Source organism: Dendroctonus ponderosae, unplaced genomic scaffold (genome assembly GCF_020466585.1).
Source record: "Dendroctonus ponderosae isolate FM_Combo_2020 unplaced genomic scaffold, Dpon_F_20191213v2 Dpon_F_20191213_8, whole genome shotgun sequence".
NCBI lineage: Eukaryota > Metazoa > Arthropoda > Insecta > Coleoptera > Curculionidae > Dendroctonus > Dendroctonus ponderosae.
Genome location: NW_026019016.1, coordinates 2,560,710 through 2,576,984, shown reverse-complemented (window position 1 = coordinate 2,576,984; position 16,275 = coordinate 2,560,710). Strand labels below are relative to the sequence as shown.

General features: G+C 43.9%; 5 protein-coding genes across 7 annotated transcripts in view; 2 read left to right on the top strand and 3 right to left on the bottom strand.

Annotated features, from left to right (window-relative positions):
* Nucleotides 1–280: 280 nt before the first annotated feature.
* Nucleotides 281–1,662, bottom strand: LOC109544758 (ubiquitin-conjugating enzyme E2 W). Of its 2 annotated transcripts, XM_019915081.2 has the most exons (6): nucleotides 1,476–1,660; nucleotides 1,322–1,413; nucleotides 1,042–1,144; nucleotides 835–990; nucleotides 703–778; nucleotides 281–650 (listed from the first exon to the last, which is right to left on the bottom strand). In XM_019915081.2, the coding sequence occupies exons 1-6, from the start codon at nucleotides 1,497–1,499 to the stop codon at nucleotides 637–639; spliced, it is 465 nt and encodes a 154-aa protein (XP_019770640.1). In that variant the 5' UTR covers nucleotides 1,500–1,660; the 3' UTR covers nucleotides 281–636. The 2 variants fall into 2 exon arrangements, with proteins under 2 accessions (XP_019770640.1, XP_019770639.1); XM_019915080.2 differs by having other exon boundaries at nucleotides 281–778; nucleotides 1,476–1,662.
* A 241-nt stretch (nucleotides 1,663–1,903) lies between these two features.
* On the top strand, nucleotides 1,904–10,383 carry LOC109544751 (clustered mitochondria protein homolog). 2 transcript variants are annotated; one of them, XM_019915071.2, is made up of 19 exons: nucleotides 1,904–2,208; nucleotides 3,201–3,248; nucleotides 3,315–3,439; nucleotides 3,684–3,999; nucleotides 4,054–4,321; nucleotides 4,380–4,609; nucleotides 4,664–4,800; nucleotides 4,855–5,049; nucleotides 5,108–5,320; nucleotides 5,373–5,547; nucleotides 5,604–5,969; nucleotides 6,026–6,228; nucleotides 6,327–6,635; nucleotides 6,688–7,063; nucleotides 7,122–7,363; nucleotides 7,419–7,544; nucleotides 7,629–7,844; nucleotides 7,903–8,111; nucleotides 8,162–10,383. In XM_019915071.2, exons 1-19 carry the CDS (start codon nucleotides 2,097–2,099, stop codon nucleotides 8,271–8,273), a joined length of 3,978 nt encoding a protein of 1,325 aa, XP_019770630.2. In that variant the 5' UTR covers nucleotides 1,904–2,096; the 3' UTR covers nucleotides 8,274–10,383. The 2 variants fall into 2 exon arrangements, with proteins under 2 accessions (XP_019770630.2, XP_019770629.2); XM_019915070.2 differs by having other exon boundaries at nucleotides 6,023–6,228.
* On the top strand, nucleotides 9,328–10,377 carry LOC109544739 (transmembrane protein 120 homolog). The gene has a single exon (XM_019915055.2). The coding sequence runs from the start codon at nucleotides 9,328–9,330 to the stop codon at nucleotides 10,375–10,377; it is 1,050 nt and encodes a 349-aa protein (XP_019770614.2).
* LOC109544756 (tRNA dimethylallyltransferase) lies at nucleotides 10,380–12,927 on the bottom strand. Its single transcript, XM_019915078.2, has 6 exons — nucleotides 12,093–12,927; nucleotides 11,658–12,037; nucleotides 11,466–11,601; nucleotides 11,231–11,346; nucleotides 10,957–11,167; nucleotides 10,380–10,722 (listed from the first exon to the last, which is right to left on the bottom strand). Exons 1-6 carry the CDS (start codon nucleotides 12,222–12,224, stop codon nucleotides 10,405–10,407), a joined length of 1,293 nt encoding a protein of 430 aa, XP_019770637.1. The 5' UTR covers nucleotides 12,225–12,927; the 3' UTR covers nucleotides 10,380–10,404.
* Nucleotides 12,928–13,411: 484 nt separating this feature from the next.
* Nucleotides 13,412–16,275, bottom strand: part of LOC109544754 (pyruvate dehydrogenase phosphatase regulatory subunit, mitochondrial) — a 5,441-nt gene continuing 2,577 nt past the window's right edge. Inside the window, exons 7-16 of the mRNA XM_019915076.2 lie at nucleotides 15,586–15,755; nucleotides 15,346–15,532; nucleotides 15,131–15,295; nucleotides 14,916–15,073; nucleotides 14,713–14,861; nucleotides 14,356–14,647; nucleotides 14,120–14,299; nucleotides 13,865–14,065; nucleotides 13,696–13,802; nucleotides 13,412–13,641 (exon numbers count right to left, since the gene is read on the bottom strand). Coding sequence (XP_019770635.1) covers nucleotides 13,506–13,641; nucleotides 13,696–13,802; nucleotides 13,865–14,065; nucleotides 14,120–14,299; nucleotides 14,356–14,647; nucleotides 14,713–14,861; nucleotides 14,916–15,073; nucleotides 15,131–15,295; nucleotides 15,346–15,532; nucleotides 15,586–15,755 — 1,745 coding nt within the window. The 3' untranslated portion in view covers nucleotides 13,412–13,505. The remainder of the gene's footprint in view (nucleotides 13,642–13,695; nucleotides 13,803–13,864; nucleotides 14,066–14,119; nucleotides 14,300–14,355; nucleotides 14,648–14,712; nucleotides 14,862–14,915; nucleotides 15,074–15,130; nucleotides 15,296–15,345; nucleotides 15,533–15,585; nucleotides 15,756–16,275) is intronic.

Below are 16,275 nucleotides of genomic sequence, written 5' to 3'. Positions count from 1 at the left end.
GTCCATCAGGCTTACATTTTACCCCTAAAAAGATGTTACATGTGAATTTCCTACGGTCAAAGTGCAACTGGACACCCGGTGTTTAGTATAGTAATGTGTAATAAGCCCACAAAAACGAGTTTGAACAACCACACGAGTAAATTGTGTTGAAATTCGTTAGCACACAGGTGCGATCGTTTCAATGGTTAAATTGGTTTTCGCAATATGAGCAGCTTTTTCGAATAAATTAAAGTTAATTGAGTTGCAGATAAAGTGGCAAATAAGCAAAAAGACACGCTGATATAATAAAACATATATTTGACAAGTATTTAAAACAGTGTTCCAGGTGCTTCTGCATCCGTCCGATCAGCTCTAATACACGCTTAAAGCCCGCATGTCAACCAATAATAAAATAATGAAAATCAGCAGGGTTTGGCAGCAAGTAACATTTTTTGGTCGAAATTAGTGTAGGAATTTCCTCGAATGAATAATTCAGCTTATCACAGACTAATTGCCAAATAAATACATAGACTTCAGATCTATTGCAAGGGGTAGAAATGGTGAATATAAAATAAGTACTAATTCATAAAATACACCAGCAATAGCAATAATTATACATATATAGAATGGGTCCTAAAATCACAAGTATTGAACCGTTCAGACAGAGTCATCTGAAAAACAAACTCCAGCACAACCAATAAAAAAAAACTCTGCTGAACTTACCGTGATACCACCACTTGGTTTTCTTGGGGTTTTTGCTGCAGGTCTTCACATAAAACGTATTGTCCGGCGGACGTTGCTGAAAAAGTGCCCCTGTTCGTTATTGGCCGCATTCTTTCCAATCTAACCACTTACCTTGTCCTTACAGCTACTGAGCATAGATACAATAGATAGACAAACCGACTGCACCGAAAGAGCAGGAGACCAATCATCAGTCAATATAGATAAACAGATGTGACCGTTGCTGTACACATGGGGATGGATGGGAATGTTGCTTCCCACAAAGGTAACCTGGAATTATGCCCGTGTTACCTGAAAGACTGACTTGATTCGAAAAAATACCTCTGGCGAATCAAACGGGTATTTATTGCTAAATTTGAACTGTAACTGGAACTGTTCGCCTTCATACAAAGTGCCCAAGGCCCCTTCCATGTGAATAGTCCATCTGAAACAATGATAATTTTATCCACCAGGCCTTGTGCTTAAAGGCACGTGAGAAAATGTGTTGCTTAAGACCCCAGCCCAGCAGGCCTACATCCAAATAAGTTCTCACAACCAGCTCTTCAATCTTGAAGCTTTTGCGGAGCTTTGAACCGAGTCCAAGGCTCGACAATGTACTTACTGTAGTAGGTTTTGCTCAGCCTGTTCGGCATCCACTGATACGCCCGGAGGCGGGTCCTTGATCAGGGACATGAGCTCCTTTTGCAAACGTCTCTAAAAATGCAATGATCATTACAAGGGTAGTTGCTTGTAGCAGCTACAAGGGTAGTTCGTACTTCTGATGGAGACATATCTGTCATCCCCGCCGAGGGCCAACACACATGGGGAATTTCACGAGCGGATAATGGAAATTTAATGGAAGCAGCTTCACTGCTTGGAAAATACCAGGAAGATTTCCAGAAAAAAACAAAGGGCGATATGACTGACGTGAGATGGTGACAGTGATGTTTGAAAGTTGAAACAGAGCGTTCGGATCTGAATCGCTCCAATCTGGCTACAGAGTTGTCCATTACGTCCCAAAAGTGATGGCTAAATTTTATTTAAAAATTGTCTGAAGGCAGGATTTTATTTTCTCATGATCAGCTAGCTTATCCAGGCTTTGTCAAATGTGTTATAATTTTTTTAAAGAGAGTAAATGTTGCTATATTTGCAAACCAGTGGCCAGTTATCACCGAACGACCTTTAGTCTAAACCGACTTGACAATGTTGCTTTGGTGCTTTAAACCAAATTGACGTGAGTGGGGGTGCTTGTCTGGAAAACACGTGCCTTGGTCCAAATTCCCCGGAATCTACACAGTGCAGGTTTTCTCCATTAATTGCTCCAATTCGGCAGAGCAAAGCCTTCACCTCCGGCTTCATTATTGGATCACGGCAGGCCTAATTCCAGTTGGATCGCGATGGCCCCAGGAACAGTGGAAACTGAGGTGCAAAGTGGGGGCGAGCAAGCCCTTTTAGAGAAAACCCTCAAGAAGAGTGTTAAAGGTGTCCAGGACATCGAGCCTTTGAATGGTGAGCAATTTCCAGCTGAATTTTCATCTCTGGACATTCGTTACATAATCCAGTGAGATAACCTCAGCACAAATTGATTAATGTTAAATGTTAAATGTAATCTTCTTCGCTGTGAACTGGGGACGAAGTTCTTATCGCTGCCTGATAAGAAGTGATGGTTTAGCCAGGCTTATTTCAAAGCAAATAATCAAAACATTCCTTGGGTGCACCCAGCTTGACTTATTTATTTAACCAAGGCTGCATTGTTTTAATGCATTTGGTTGCAATTTTCATATTATACGGGCGTTTATTTACATTTAGTGTTGCGATCAATGAGAACTTTGGAGTTAATAGACCTACATTATGTGAAACAACGCTAACCTATCGGGAATTTAACTGGCGATCGATGGGACATCAGAAAATGTTAGAAAAAGTATTTGAGTAACCAATTCAACAAACGAACTGTATGATTGGAATGAAATAAATTGGTAAAAGTGTCTCAATAAGACTTACCTTTCCTTATCTAGAAATTGTGATCCAAGACTGTAATAATTTTCTGAGTCATCTAAGCCTTGCAGAGCTTCAACTCGTTTCTTGCCCTACAATTGGCAACTAATGGAACTTCCGGGTCATAGATATTAAGAAATGAGGCGCGAAAGAGCTTTTCAATAAATACAGACGTTCAATATAAGCTAGATCTTATTGCACAGGGCCAACTTTATTTAACAAATATTCGAACCAGCTATCTTCCTTCCGATTTAGAAAATCTAGAAAGGAAGATAAAATATATGGAATCCACCACATTGGACCTACAAAAGACCGTTTTTTTCACTTCTTCAAAGTTTTGATTTAGCATTTCGTATCTTCTCACTGAAGTTACTTAGAATTGTCCCGTTCCTTAACACATTTAAGAGCTGCAGGTCTAGTGTTCACCAGATATGGTTTTGCATGATAATTTTAAGCCAAGGTCCGACTTAAATACAATTATAATATTTTCATTTATTGTTTGGCAGATAAAGGCGATGACCCTAAGGCGGACAGGGATTCAGAGAACAGCAAAGGTGAGAACTCAGATTCTTCAATCTAATAGCAACAATTGTCTTTGAGTCTTTATTTTTTGGTTTTAGATAAGTTGTCGAAGGATGTGGAAGAAAAGGAGAAGGATGAAAGCGAGGACAAAGTCGTCTTTATCCAAGACGTCGGGTTTACCATTAAGATCCAAAGTCCCGGCGTTGAAGCTTTTGATATCCAGGTAACTAACTAGTCAAGCAACGTTAATCCTTCTTCGTTTAGGCCATATGTGAAAATATGGCTTAATTTTCTCAAAGCCAAAAAATAACTTCTGTAAGTTCACCTTTCACCAATGTTTCCCATAGTTATGAGTGATTTTGAGCCACTTTGTAAATTCTTGTTAAAGCTAAACTATCGATCGTTAAACCCAAGAACCGAAACAGACATCTTTTACCAACTATTATCTATGCTTTGTGTATTTGCAGGTGTCCAGTATGGAACTAGTTCAAGAAATTCATCAGTTGCTGATGGACCGGGAGGATACGTGCCACCGCACTTGCTTCTCTTTGCAATTGGACGGCAACAGCCTGGACAACTTTGCCGAGCTGAAGAACATTGACGGGCTGAAAGAGGGCTCAATTATCAAGGTGGTGGAGGAGCCCTATACGATGCGAGAGGCCAGAATTCACGTAAGACACGTGCGCGACTTGCTCAAGTCAATTGATCCTGGCGATGCCTACAATGGGATGGAGTGCAACTCTCTGAGCTTCCTCAACACCGTCACTCAGGGCGATATATTAGGTAGGGGAGTGTTTGGTTGCGGTTGACCTTAGTGCTGGAATTTGGATGTTGCAGAGAAGAAACGGATGCGACCGGAGAGCGTCGATTGCACCCCGCCGGATTATATTATGCCCGAGAGCAAAGACCGACCGCTCACCGCGTTACAGCCCCAATTTAAGGACCAGAAATCGCCGCAGTGTGTGAAGGTTTTGACCACGTCTGCTTGGAATCCGCCTCCTGGTTACCGAAAACTCCACGGAGATCTGATGTATCTCTATGTGGTCACTTTAGAGGATAAGCATTACCACATATCGGCTTGCTCTAGAGGATTTTACATCAATCAGTGAGTTGGCAGTTGTGTGTGCTCGCTTCGACGCATAAAAAACAACCATTGTGTTCAGGTCAACAGCGGAAGAGTTCAACCCAAAGCCCCAATCGCCTAGTCATTTGTGCCATTCACTCATTGAGTTGTTGAATCAAATTTCGCCTCAATTTAAGCGCAACTTTGCCACCTTGCAGAAGAAACGCAACCAACGCCATCCTTTTGAGAGAGTGGCGACTCCATATCAGCTCTATGCGTGGTGTGCACCTACCATGGACCATTCCATCGATGCCATCCGCGCAGAAGACTGTAAGTTATGGTAGATTCGTGAGTTTTCAGTGAGCCTAAGCTGGAGAATTGCAGCTTTGTCTTCGAAATTGGGCTATGAGGAGCACATACCCGGTCAGACCCGTGACTGGAACGAAGAGCTGCAAACCACCAGGGAGTTGCCCAGGAAAACCTTACCCGAAAGACTTTTGCGCGAACGCGCTATATTTAAGGTAAATCTTCAAATTTTAAACAGAGGCTTTGATGCGAGGGTTAATCTCCTTCAGGTACATAGCGACTTTGTGGCTGCAGCCACTAGGGGAGCGATGGCAGTAATCGATGGGAACGTGATGGCCATCAATCCTGGCGAGGAAGCGAAAATGCAAATGTTCATATGGAACAACATTTTCTTCTCATTGGGATTCGACGTGCGAGATCATTACAAAGAACTTGGCGGCGACGCCGCCGCTTTTGTAGCACCAGTAAGTCACTAGAAAATCATCAAAAAAACACTGTTCGTGACATTTTTGTCCGTTCCAGCGTAACGATCTACAGGGTGTCCGCGTATATAGTGCGGTGGATTTACCTGGCTTGTACACGCTGGGCACAGTCGTAGTGGATTATAGAGGGTACAGAGTAACAGCCCAGTCGATTATTCCCGGGATCTTGGAGCGTGAACAGGAACAGTCAGTGGTGTATGGCTCAATTGACTTTGGAAAGACCGTTCTGTCCCATCCGAAGTATCTAGATTTGGTAGATACGAATCCTAATTGCCGTTCAATGTTTTTATGTTTCTGACTTGTAGCTCAACAAGGCGGGCCAGCAGTTAAAAATCTTACCCCACCATGTGCTGAACGAAAAGGACGAGGCCGTCGAGCTGTGCTCAAGCGTTGAATGCAAGGGGATTATAGGGAACGATGGTCGGCACTACATCCTCGATCTACTGCGAACGTTCCCACCCGATGTCAACTTTCTCAAACGTATTTAACTATTCCAGTTGGTTTCCAGCTATGTATTTTATCTCTTGTGCTTCCAGTGGATGGAGAGGAGCTGAGTAAAGAGGTGATTGCGCACGGTTTTCCCATCGAACACAAACACAAGCTTTGTTGTCTGCGCCAAGAACTGATTGATGGCTTTGTCGAGGCTCGTTACATGATGTTCATCAAGTACGCAGCATACCACCTGCAGCAGCTCAACATGAAGAAGACGGGAGATAAAATTGGACAGAGAACTGCCATTGAGGAAAACACAGGCGACAACAAGGACAATAAGGAAGTAGAGAAAGAGATCAGCAAGGACGAGGAAAAAGAGAAGGACGAGCGCGAAGAGAAAAAGAGCCAAATGGAGGATGATGAAGCGAAGAAAATTGTGGAGAGTATCACCGATGGCACGAAGATCGAGCGTAAGCCATCAACAAAGTCTGTTATACGTAACTGCATTTCATTCTGATTTCAGTAGAAGAGAGCACAAAGAACATCGTAAAAACTGCCTGTATCGCTGTCGGTTCATTGAAGGATGGGGAATTCGACATCCGGTTCAATCCCGACGTGTACTCGCCTGGTATCAAACACTCTGAGAGTCTGGATCCTCCATTGTCCACGCAAAGGCAACTGGTGAAAGATGCGGCCGAGTTTCTCTTGACTGTGCAAATTCCTACTTTTGTAAGTGCCTCCTCAACCTGACAATAGGTACCTTTACACTAACATTCTTTTCGCGCGGTTCGGAAAGAGTATTTGAGTTTTGGAGTTTTTTATTTTAGATCCGCGACTGTCTGGATCACTCTTCGGCGCCAATGGACGGCGTGACTCTGTCTGAAGCCATGCACAATCGCGGCATCAACATGCGTTACCTGGGCAAAGTTACCAGCCTCCTGGCCAAAGTTAGACAGCTCGAATACCTGTACAGCATTGCTGTGGGAGAATTAATTCTTCGTTCGGCCAAGCACCTTTTCACCGCCTACCTGCAGGGCTGCGAGATGATGAACCTATCAGTAGCTATCGCTCACTTTTTGAACTGTTTCTTCTATTCGGGCGGCGTGGTGCCAAATCCGTTGCAAAATGTTGACGAGGTATGTCTTGGCTCCAGACTGTACGAGCACTAAAGCAAAAAAACGTTCTTAGTTTCAGAGCAAAAACAACAAAAAGCGGAACAAGCGTCGAGGTCGCGTCAATCCACTGATAGGCAACGACAACAACGAGTGGGCAAATTTGAGTCCCAAGTCGCTTTGGAACCAACTCAAGCAAGACCTCAAAGCGTACTACGATTACGATTTGGTTTCCAATGAGATCGATACTGTCACGGAGGCATACAAGTTGCAGAAAGTGTCTCTTTTGAGAGGGCTCTGCTTGAAGACTGGTTTGCAAGTATTGCTGCGAGACTACAATTTGGACTCAAAGAACAAGCTCATCTTCTTCGAGGAGGACATTCTGAATATATTCCCAATCGTCAAGCACATCAATCCAAGGGCGACGGATGCTTACAACTTCTATACCACTGGTAGGTTGAGGCGCTCGTTTGCAGTGTGTGGAAATGAGGGTTGTTCCATTGGCTGCAGGGCAAAGTAAGATTCAGCAAGGCTACTTCAAGGACGGGTATGAGTTAATCAATGAAGCTCTGAATCTCCTGAACAACGTGTACGGCGCGATGCATCCAGAGATTGCTCAGTGTCTCAGAATGATCGCGCGACTAAACTATGTGATGGGCGAGCACGCGGAAGCGATGGCCTACCAGCAGAAGGCTGTGCTGATGTCCGAAAGAGTGAATGGCATCGACCATCCGTACACTATTACCGAATACGTAGGTTTATACACTTTCCTCGATTGCAAATATACGGAATAATCCATCATTTCAGGCCCACTTGGCGTTGTACTGTTTCGCCAATAGTCAGATTAGCACCGCATTGAAGTTACTGTACAGAGCCCGGTATCTAGCAGTAATAGTATGCGGCGAAAATCATCCTGAGGTGGCTTTACTAGACGTAAGTCCTAGCCCATAAATCCCTAGGCATTCTGCAATGCTACTTTGGGTAATCTGCAAATTGCATTGTTGGTTTTCTTTGCAGGTCAATATCAGTTTGATTCTGCACGCCGTTGGCGAATACGAACTATCGTTAAAGTTCCTAGAAAAGGCCTTGGCCCTCAACATTAAGTACTACGGAGCCAAATCTCTTAAGGTGGCTGTGACCTATCACTTGGTAGCCAGGACGCAGAGCTGCATGGGCAACTTTCGCTCTGCACTCACCAACGAAAAGGAAGCGTTCACCATCTACAAGACCCAGGCAAAAAAGCAACTGTTTAGATATTTCATACGGTGCTAATAAATTTTTTCTCTTCTAGCTGGGAGAAAATCACGAAAAAACCAAAGAATCTTCTGAGTGCCTGAAGCATCTCACGCAACAAGCCGTGGTGTTGCAAAAGAAAATGAATGAAATCTATACGGGGAAGAATGGGGCCACATTGCCACCAATTCAGATTCAGCCGCCTTCTATGGGTTCAGTGCTCGATATGCTTAACGTGGTCAACGGCATTCTTTTTTTGCAAATCAGGTATGTCGAACAGGTGCAGTATGGCGTAAGCCAACAATTAACTGTTTTAGTTCTGAAGAAATCGAGACGTTCAAGACGGAAATGGAGAAGCGGCAACAGCAAGAAGCTCCAGAAGACGAAAAACAACTGAAGCTGGAAGAGGCAAAAGTTGACGAAGGCTAGTAGTGGTGATTGCAATTTTTTTCAAGTAGGGGTCATGCAGCTGGTGGTAACCTCGTTCTAGATACGTTGGTATAGAAGGTCTGTGAATTACTGTCGAACGGTTTTTTTTCCTATATTTTCTAGAAAGCCAAAAATCCCATATAATTAAATATTGCCATGTTTTGTTTCCGCTACGTCTCTCAACACCGCATTAATTGTTTTATTTAATAACCGGTAAACAATTGAGGAACCCGTGGAGACTGAATGTCGCAAAATATTTTTTTTGTTTTGCTGTGCTGTGATATATCTAGTGCTACAAGTGTATGTGCAAGGCGAAGGCTCAATCAGGGCGCTGGTTTTCATTGTTTAGGGCCCTCGTTGAGCCAGTCGATCGTTCATCTTAACTGTATTAATCCCAAAATCGATACTTCTATGCCAAAACGATATGAAACTGGCCAGGCTTGGCGATTGTCTTTTTTCTGAATCGTAAGTGATTATAGACATGTGATTAGTTTGAACTGTAGTGGTTGGGAAATGTTGGTTTTTGTTCAGTTCCATCAAATCCTGATGGGAGAAAAAGAGTGGAGCGAACTTGCCAACAAAAGATGATTTTTTGCACTTGGCAAGTGCAGTTATAGTTGTCAATTTTTCTATTCCCAGTTTTGTTAATAAATGTTATTACATTTGAAAAAAATTGTATATTTACTCAGATCAAACACTATCACGACGGCGCTGTGTTCGAAGAATTTGCGATATTTAATTGCAGATACCGAGTAAAGTGTAAACTAAAAAAAAGCGAAATTTTGCCGAATAGGTCAAAAATCACCTTTAAACTTCGACCTGAACGGTGTGCAAAGCCGCAGATAACCGGTAATCATTATCGTTCGTTTATTATTTCTAGTTAATATTGACAAGCAGCCCGGTACAAAGTGCTTAACAGAAGCGTGACCACTTCATTCTCCGTTCCCGTATCTTATCTAGGCCATATATTCGAAATACATTGGCCAATTAAATCGTCTATAAATGAACAATCGGAAAAATCTGCGTGTGAAAGTGTATTTTTAGCTGTAGTGAAATGGAAGACAGTGTGGAAGTGCAATGGGAGGAGCTCGAGGTGGAGTACAAAAAGCTAGAGGAGGCGCACCAGGTCTACTTGAGGAGGCTGAAGGAGATCACCAGCCAGCAGAGCAGCTTCCTGGCACAAATCGGCCATCAGAGATACAGACTGAAGGCGATTAATGCGGGCTTGAAGACAGAGATCAGTACCGAAAGGCTGAGAGAAATTCGGAATGAGAGCCTAAAACGGGAGGCCCAACTGCAACTGATCGAAGAGACTTTGCCCCATCAAGGCGGGTTGTACCTGAAAATCATACTGGGGAACATTAACGTTGGTTTCCTGGGCCAAGAGGTCAAGTTCAAGTACAAAGACTCGTACGAAAAATTCAAACTTGTATGTATCATCATAGCCGCGGTTCTGTTGCTCCTCAACATGTCACTGACGTCCAGGTTTCTGCAAAAACTGTACTTGTTCTTCCTGGTGTGGTACTACTGTACATTAACGATACGCGAAAGCGTGCTGAGAGCGAACGGCTCAAAAATCAAGGCGTGGTGGAGGATCCATCATGGGTTGTCGGTGTTTGCGGCTATTGTCCTACTCGTCTGGCCGGAGAACGACACCTGGGACACTTTCAGGGCACAGTTCTTCCGGTACAGCTTGTACAACTGTTTGGTGCAGTACTTGCAGTTTAATTATCAGCGCGGCGCATTGTATCGGATGCGGGCTTTGGGGATGAAGGGCAACATGGAGATCACCGTGGAAGGCTTCCAGCACTGGATGTGGAGAGGATTGACCTTTCTCTACCCCTTCCTGTTCGGCTCTTACTTGTACCAGCTAGTCAACGCCTACACCCTGTACGAGCTGTACAATCACCATCCGGATGCATCGTGGCATGTGCTGGCGATGTGTTTGTTCATGTCGGTGTTTTTCATTGGCAATTCCATCACCACGCTGATGGTCATTCCCGGGAAGATGAAGAACAAAATGCTGGTACGATACAAGATGATGGCGCGCAAACTGTACAATGTAGTAAACGTTCCAAATTTGACCAAAAATAAACCTTTATAAAGAGCGCTTTATGGGTGTTTTATTTCACTACCTTCCACATGCTTCTTCGTTACTTGCCAAAGACAATTTCTGCTGTTTGGCTTTGTTTGCAAGGATCTTTCTGTGCTTGCGACTATTCATGTGAATGTCCCGTTGGTGCTTTCCTACGAAAATTCGGTTGCAGACTTCGCAGAGATAGGAGTCATCCAGCAAATTGGGAACGGAAACGGTGTCTCGCATAGGCAGAGGCTCGATGGTGCTGAGGGTTCCGCAAATGTGGCTCTCCACAATGCGAAAAGCCGGATTGGTGACCTTTTGCGTCCATTGCGCCACGTCGCTGGTGTCCAGAGCGTATATCGGCGGCACCTGGACAATGTTGTGTGTTGTGTTTATTTTTGCATCGTTTAGAATCGAAAACAATTTGTTTTTGGTATAATAGAATGTACTGCGGGCTTTGAATTTGTGTCTGGAGAAGTCAGCTCCGAGATCTTGCCTTAACAATTGAAAATGTGTAAAAAATTAGATTTATAAAAACCCGGATAAAAGTACAAGCTTTTTCCCAAAAGTTCTAAATATGAATAAGACGATTGTTTCATTTACCTGCCGATCCTTTCGACTCAAAAACCGGTTACTCATCCACTTGATTTGCTTCCTGGCGTAGCGCCTTGTGACCATTTTTAGTTCATCAATGGCGAGCTGCAAAAGTTTCCTTCCTACTTCAGAGGTCTTTTCAGCCTCGGACAGAATCAAGTAGGAATGGAACTCTTTAAAACCTATGGACTGGAATATTCCTTTCGTGTAATCGGGGGGACTAGAATAAATCGCGCAACACTTGCACTTGAAATGCTTATAAAAAACGCCTTGGGAAACTCACCCGCCTTCGAGCAATCGTTGCTGATTATAAACCTTGTGGAAATGCAAAAGCTCCTCCAACAGACCTTCTTCAATCATCTTGTCCACTCTGTCGTCTAGCCTTTTATTCAAGACGTCCTACTGAAACAAGTGAGTGTTTAAAGCTGCCTTTTGTTTAAATAATAGCGAGTTTATGCATGGATGGATTTAGTGGCGGTCTACACAGATAAAACTGATCGATTATGAACGAAACAAACCTGATCGCACTGAAGCCAGAACACAACGGCATTGTCGTAGCGTAATCCGCCCCCTGAAGTGGACATTGATGTCTGGCATTGCTCGTCAATGATTTCGCTGTGTTTTTTTCCCCGTTGGTGTAAAATCTCCAAGGACCTGCAAGTGCAAGCTACATAAGGAGCATCTCCAACTAAACCCAAGTTCAGACGTACCTCAAGATTTTCCTCTTGTTGTTTGGATGCAGCCGCCTGGCCATTGCAGGATCCAACCTTTTCAGCTGCTCGTGAAGCACAGAACTGGCCAGTTCATGCTGATTGCTGGGTAACATTCCAGTCTGCGTGAGCACTTTTTCCTCTGGGTTTTGTACTAAGATTCTCCACAACAGGGATTCGATGTAATAGTTGGTGCCTCCTACAACCACTGGCAGTTTATCCGACTTAAGCAGGTCTTCGATGATTGGTACAGCTCGATTTCTGTATTCGAGCACTGTGAACAACTGATCGGGTTCCAGAATGTTGATTAAGTGGTGAGGGGCAACAGCTTGCTCCTCTTCAGTGGCCTTGGCCGATGCTATGTTTAGCCCCCTGTATACCTGGCATCAAAACCCTCAATTTCAGTTAGATGAAACAGGCAAGTGAAATGTTTACCTGCATGGAGTCTGCTCCTATAATTTCTCCCCCAAACTTCGTGGCCACTTCAAGCGATAGCTTAGTTTTTCCTGACCCTGTGGGCCCCAAAATTACAACGAGTGGCAGCTTTCTACTCATTTTTAGGCCCATTTATTAACCCACCCTTGCAAAAAACTGTAAATCAAAATGGTTTGACAACTACAGTGAAATAGGGTTAGTTTGACCAAAAATCGTCTCTAAAACACATTTTTAAAGCCAAAAAGTAAATGTAAACAAATCGTACAAAATGACACAACGGCTGATTAGGTCTTCATCTATGGTCAACACCATTATCCTTTTTCTTCAAAGTAAACCTACTTGTCTTTCAAAGCAACTATCAAATAGTCTTTTTAATGAGTTAATGCCTGCAGGGCCCCAAATTTGAATATTGTGATGTGAGGTTTCCAAGTTTCCAAAAAGTAGGAGTGTAATCGTGAAAAATGGACAACTCATCAAGCCTGAAATGCGCTGCATTGAAATTTCTTGGCGACAAAACAACGACGACTGCTAATGTGAAAAGTTTTGTGGTACCAAACATATTTGGTACGCGTTCAAACGGTGTAACCCCAAAGCCCTTTGTAATCCCCAGCTTGTTTGGTACGAAAGATGCTGTTGACTGCCCTCAGAAAACCAGTGACGAGAGTATTAGCTCTTTGACTGAGCTAGTGAGTACTCATTTGAAGACAGAGAACAAATCTACTGAGCAAGTGACTAAGGCATTGTCCGAACTACAGCTGACACAGCCAGAGAGCGAACGTTTAACTGCAGGCATCGATTTGTCAGTGGCCCTGAGGGCAACGGGCAGTTTACCAACTTTTACAAAAGGAAAGCAGCCTGTTTGCGAGCCCTTTGAAATCCCGTTTATTGACGGGGATGTTCCTCTGAGCACAGAACGCAGAAAAGCTCCCCCTAGGATTACTCTGACCTACACTTTGGATATCCGCAATGTGTTAACGGGACAAGTGCTTAATTGCAAGCAGCCCTCCAAGCTGGGCAAAGTGATAACTCGCAAATACCGACACAAACGAGAACGCAGTGTATCTGTTCCCTGCAGCCCGACTTTCACTGTAGTGAAACGATTTATGTTTACGACTGAATCGCCTGATGACTACATTAACTCGCATCTGAAACGCGATGGCAAACTGGGAAATTGAGTGCATTTCGGGATAGTCTGAAGAAGTTGAAACCTGTTTTAATATTGACGTATTTTAGTATCAACTGCTCTTTGTCTACTTACATGTTCATTCTACTTGTTTAACTTAGGAATTAATGTTTGGTATGAAGCAACATCGGGCAAGTTTTTTAAGCAAAATATGTTTTATTTTAACGCCTACCTCTATTTACACACATTTTTTGAGAACATTCCACAGATCAGCAACAATAAAGGTGCCATTAGATGGCTTTCACTATTTGATGAGCATCGCGCTGCTCGTCGCCCTTTCCTCGGGTTGCTCGGTACACATCGCGCTCCTTATCCGGATATTTCGTGGGCAGAATCGGCGAATGAATATTAGCTTTAGCGTGGTACCTGAAAAGCATCACTTGTTATCTAAGTGGCTGTTCAATAAGACTTGGCGCGCACCTGATCCCCGCAATGTCCACCTCAAAGTGGCCACTGTTAATGAAATCGTGCGTCACTTTGTGCTGTTCGCCCTTATCATCGATGTTTTCCACAAATCCCAGACAAACCTTTAACAGAATAAACTTCATTGGTACTGAAACCCATGAGTAAGTGAAAGACAATGGGGCACCTGTTTTTTGAAAGTGAATCCGTAGCCGGTGGTGGTACAAATTCCTACATGCTGCCCATTGCGGTAAATCGGCTCTCCACCCCAAGGCCACAAGTCGGTTTCCATGTCGTGGTCCTCCAGCACCAATTGAATGTACATTCTCCTTACTCCTTCTTCCCGTTGCTTTAGCAAAGCATCGCGCCCGATAAAATCGACTTTTTTCTACAAAACCTCGGCTGTATGCTAAACAAACCGCAGACTTTAATGGGGCCTTACATCAAACTTTACACGCCAAACTCGACCGCACTCTAAAGGCGTCGTAGTGGTGTCCAAATCCTGCCCCCAAAAGGCGTAAAACTTCTCCACTCGCAGCGCCCTGGTGGCGTAGTGGCCCGCATGAGTAATATCATACTTTTCCCCCGCATTTATCAAGCTGGAGTAAACGTGCAGAGCAAACTGCAGCCAAAACGCTCTAGTCATGTCGCGATAATGCTGAAATTTTCAACACATACCTCGTTAGGTATATACAAGACATATCCGAGCTCGCCAGTATGGGTTAGATTCATGGTGCGGATGCCATTAGCCAGGCCGATATCCAACATTTTGTATGTGAAAAATGGAAAGTGCTTTGGATCCAGGTCGGTGTCTGTAAGCTCAGACAGCAGCGTCCTAGTGAAAGGCCCCATAATGCACAGCGCTGTAAACATGCTGGTTACATCCGATATGGCCACGGTGGCCGGGAGATGCTTTTGCAACCACACTTTGCACCGCGTCTGTTGGATTGTGGGGGCGATCATCATATAGCTGAGCGGAATATGGAAAATTTCATCAAATTATGCAAAAACTCAGTGGAGATTAAATAAACTCACTGATTGGGCGAAAGCCTTGCCAATGAACAATCGTTCTCGTAGCCTCCCTTGGAGTTCTGCATGCCAGTATGAATAATACTGCCAACCGGAACGTCCACATCGTTAGAGCAGACGAACTGAAGAGCCTCGACAACCTCGTTTCCCTTCGACTGAACCGTCATGAAAAAACCGAGTGTTGGGAGTTCAAATCAACTAAAACTCACCCAAAGATCCACTTTGGTAAACGACGAGTAGTCACTGATGCCAACGCCTTCTCGGCATGCTGCATATTCCCTGGCCACAAAATCGAACCAAGGTGGCTTTCCAAATGTGTTCGTGTATGCTATCCTGTAAGGCATTGACCAGTCGAAGTCTTCATGATCTGCAAAAAAATGAACCAGTTTCCCTATGGGATCAGGCCATTGACGCTTCGCTCAACCTCGCATAGCTTCGAAGTCGAACCAAGTCGGCCGCTCGTAGCCCATCACCTGGCCGAATACCGCTCCTGCTTCACGAAGTTTCGGGTAAACCGGCGACATTCTCAAGTTGCGGCCAGTTTGGAACTCGGAGAACGGGTAATTCATGCCGTAGTGCAACCCGGGAACTGAAATCACTACCTCCAGTCCCCCGTCAACTCAAATCCGCCCAATTTACCTTCTTTCACTCGGTCCCGAAGGAATTTCCGGTTGTTGTGCAGTCCTAAAAAGCGCGAAACTTCCAACTCGTACATGTCGTAGCCGGTCTCTCCGTCAACAATAAGTTCGGCGGTCGCTTTGCCCACGCCACCGGCCGCTGATATGCCGACCGTTTTCATCCCAGCCGCAACCAGGTAGTTGCGAATCTAAAACATGCAACTTCAAGTGAAAGTTCAGTTGGGATGAGCGAATGTTTCACCTCAGGAGCTTCGCCGACGATCCATTTACAATCGGGGCTGAAGGCTTCGGGCCCGTTGCACAGCCGGTCCAACACGGCATTGCCCAAGCTGGGCACCCGATGGAGAAGTTGCTCGAGAAGCACATGGAAGTGGTCCCAGTCCTCGGGAAGTTGCCGCTCCTTTGGACTGGCTACAAATGATAGATAGATAAACATTCACATATCATTATGTATCAACTGACCTTCCCACATCACGTTTTCATGCCTTTTTGATGCGGATTTTAAGTCACTCACTCTTGCTCGCCCGTAAGTTAACTGGTAATAATGATAATCAAATCTATTCCTGGGTTTCAGTCATTTATTGTCTCTATTTATTAATCAAAATACATTCCGGTGTATTTTTCCTCCATCATCAGTTTTTCTAAAATAACAGATAGTTAAAAAAAAATTCTTAATTTAAAAAACAACCACAGTTCGTCAACAGCCTCATCATATCACATATTAAAATACATCGCAATTGCAATACTTTAAAACATTCTAAAATTAATTAGGCCTAACAGGTGATTAGTCAGGACAATCAAATTTGGGAATAGACTAGAATTCTTCGTTCAGATACTTAATTATTTTTACTTACATGTGTAGCGTTGTTACTGCTTTAAGCCTTGGCATGCATTTAGAGTATTAATTTTGTCCATTATCGGACACAAAACG

Excerpts from the sequence above, each read along its gene's own strand:
- LOC109544758 (XM_019915080.2), bottom strand. The coding sequence starts at position 1,499 with ATGACAGATATGTCTCCATCAGAA. Across the intron at positions 1,414-1,475 it reads CAGATATGTCTCCATCAGAA|AGACGTTTGCAAAAGGAGCT; the intron begins GTACGAACTACC and ends TTGCATTTTTAG. Across the intron at positions 779-834 it reads TCAGTAGCTGTAAGGACAAG|CAACGTCCGCCGGACAATAC; the intron begins GTAAGTGGTTAG and ends GCACTTTTTCAG.
- LOC109544751 (XM_019915070.2), top strand. The coding sequence starts at position 2,097 with ATGGCCCCAGGAACAGTGGAAACTGAGGTGCAAAGTGGGGGCGAGCAA. Across the intron at positions 5,321-5,372 it reads ATCCGAAGTATCTAGATTTG|CTCAACAAGGCGGGCCAGCA; the intron begins GTAGATACGAAT and ends TCTGACTTGTAG. Across the intron at positions 8,112-8,161 it reads ATTCTTTTTTTGCAAATCAG|TTCTGAAGAAATCGAGACGT; the intron begins GTATGTCGAACA and ends TAACTGTTTTAG.
- LOC109544739 (XM_019915055.2), top strand. The coding sequence starts at position 9,328 with ATGGAAGACAGTGTGGAAGTGCAATGGGAGGAGCTCGAGGTGGAGTAC.
- LOC109544756 (XM_019915078.2), bottom strand. The coding sequence starts at position 12,224 with ATGGGCCTAAAAATGAGTAGAAAGCTGCCACTCGTTGTAATTTTGGGG. Across the intron at positions 11,602-11,657 it reads AACAAGAGGAAAATCTTGAG|GTCCTTGGAGATTTTACACC; the intron begins GTACGTCTGAAC and ends TTGCACTTGCAG. Across the intron at positions 11,168-11,230 it reads CAACGATTGCTCGAAGGCGG|TCCCCCCGATTACACGAAAG; the intron begins GTGAGTTTCCCA and ends GATTTATTCTAG.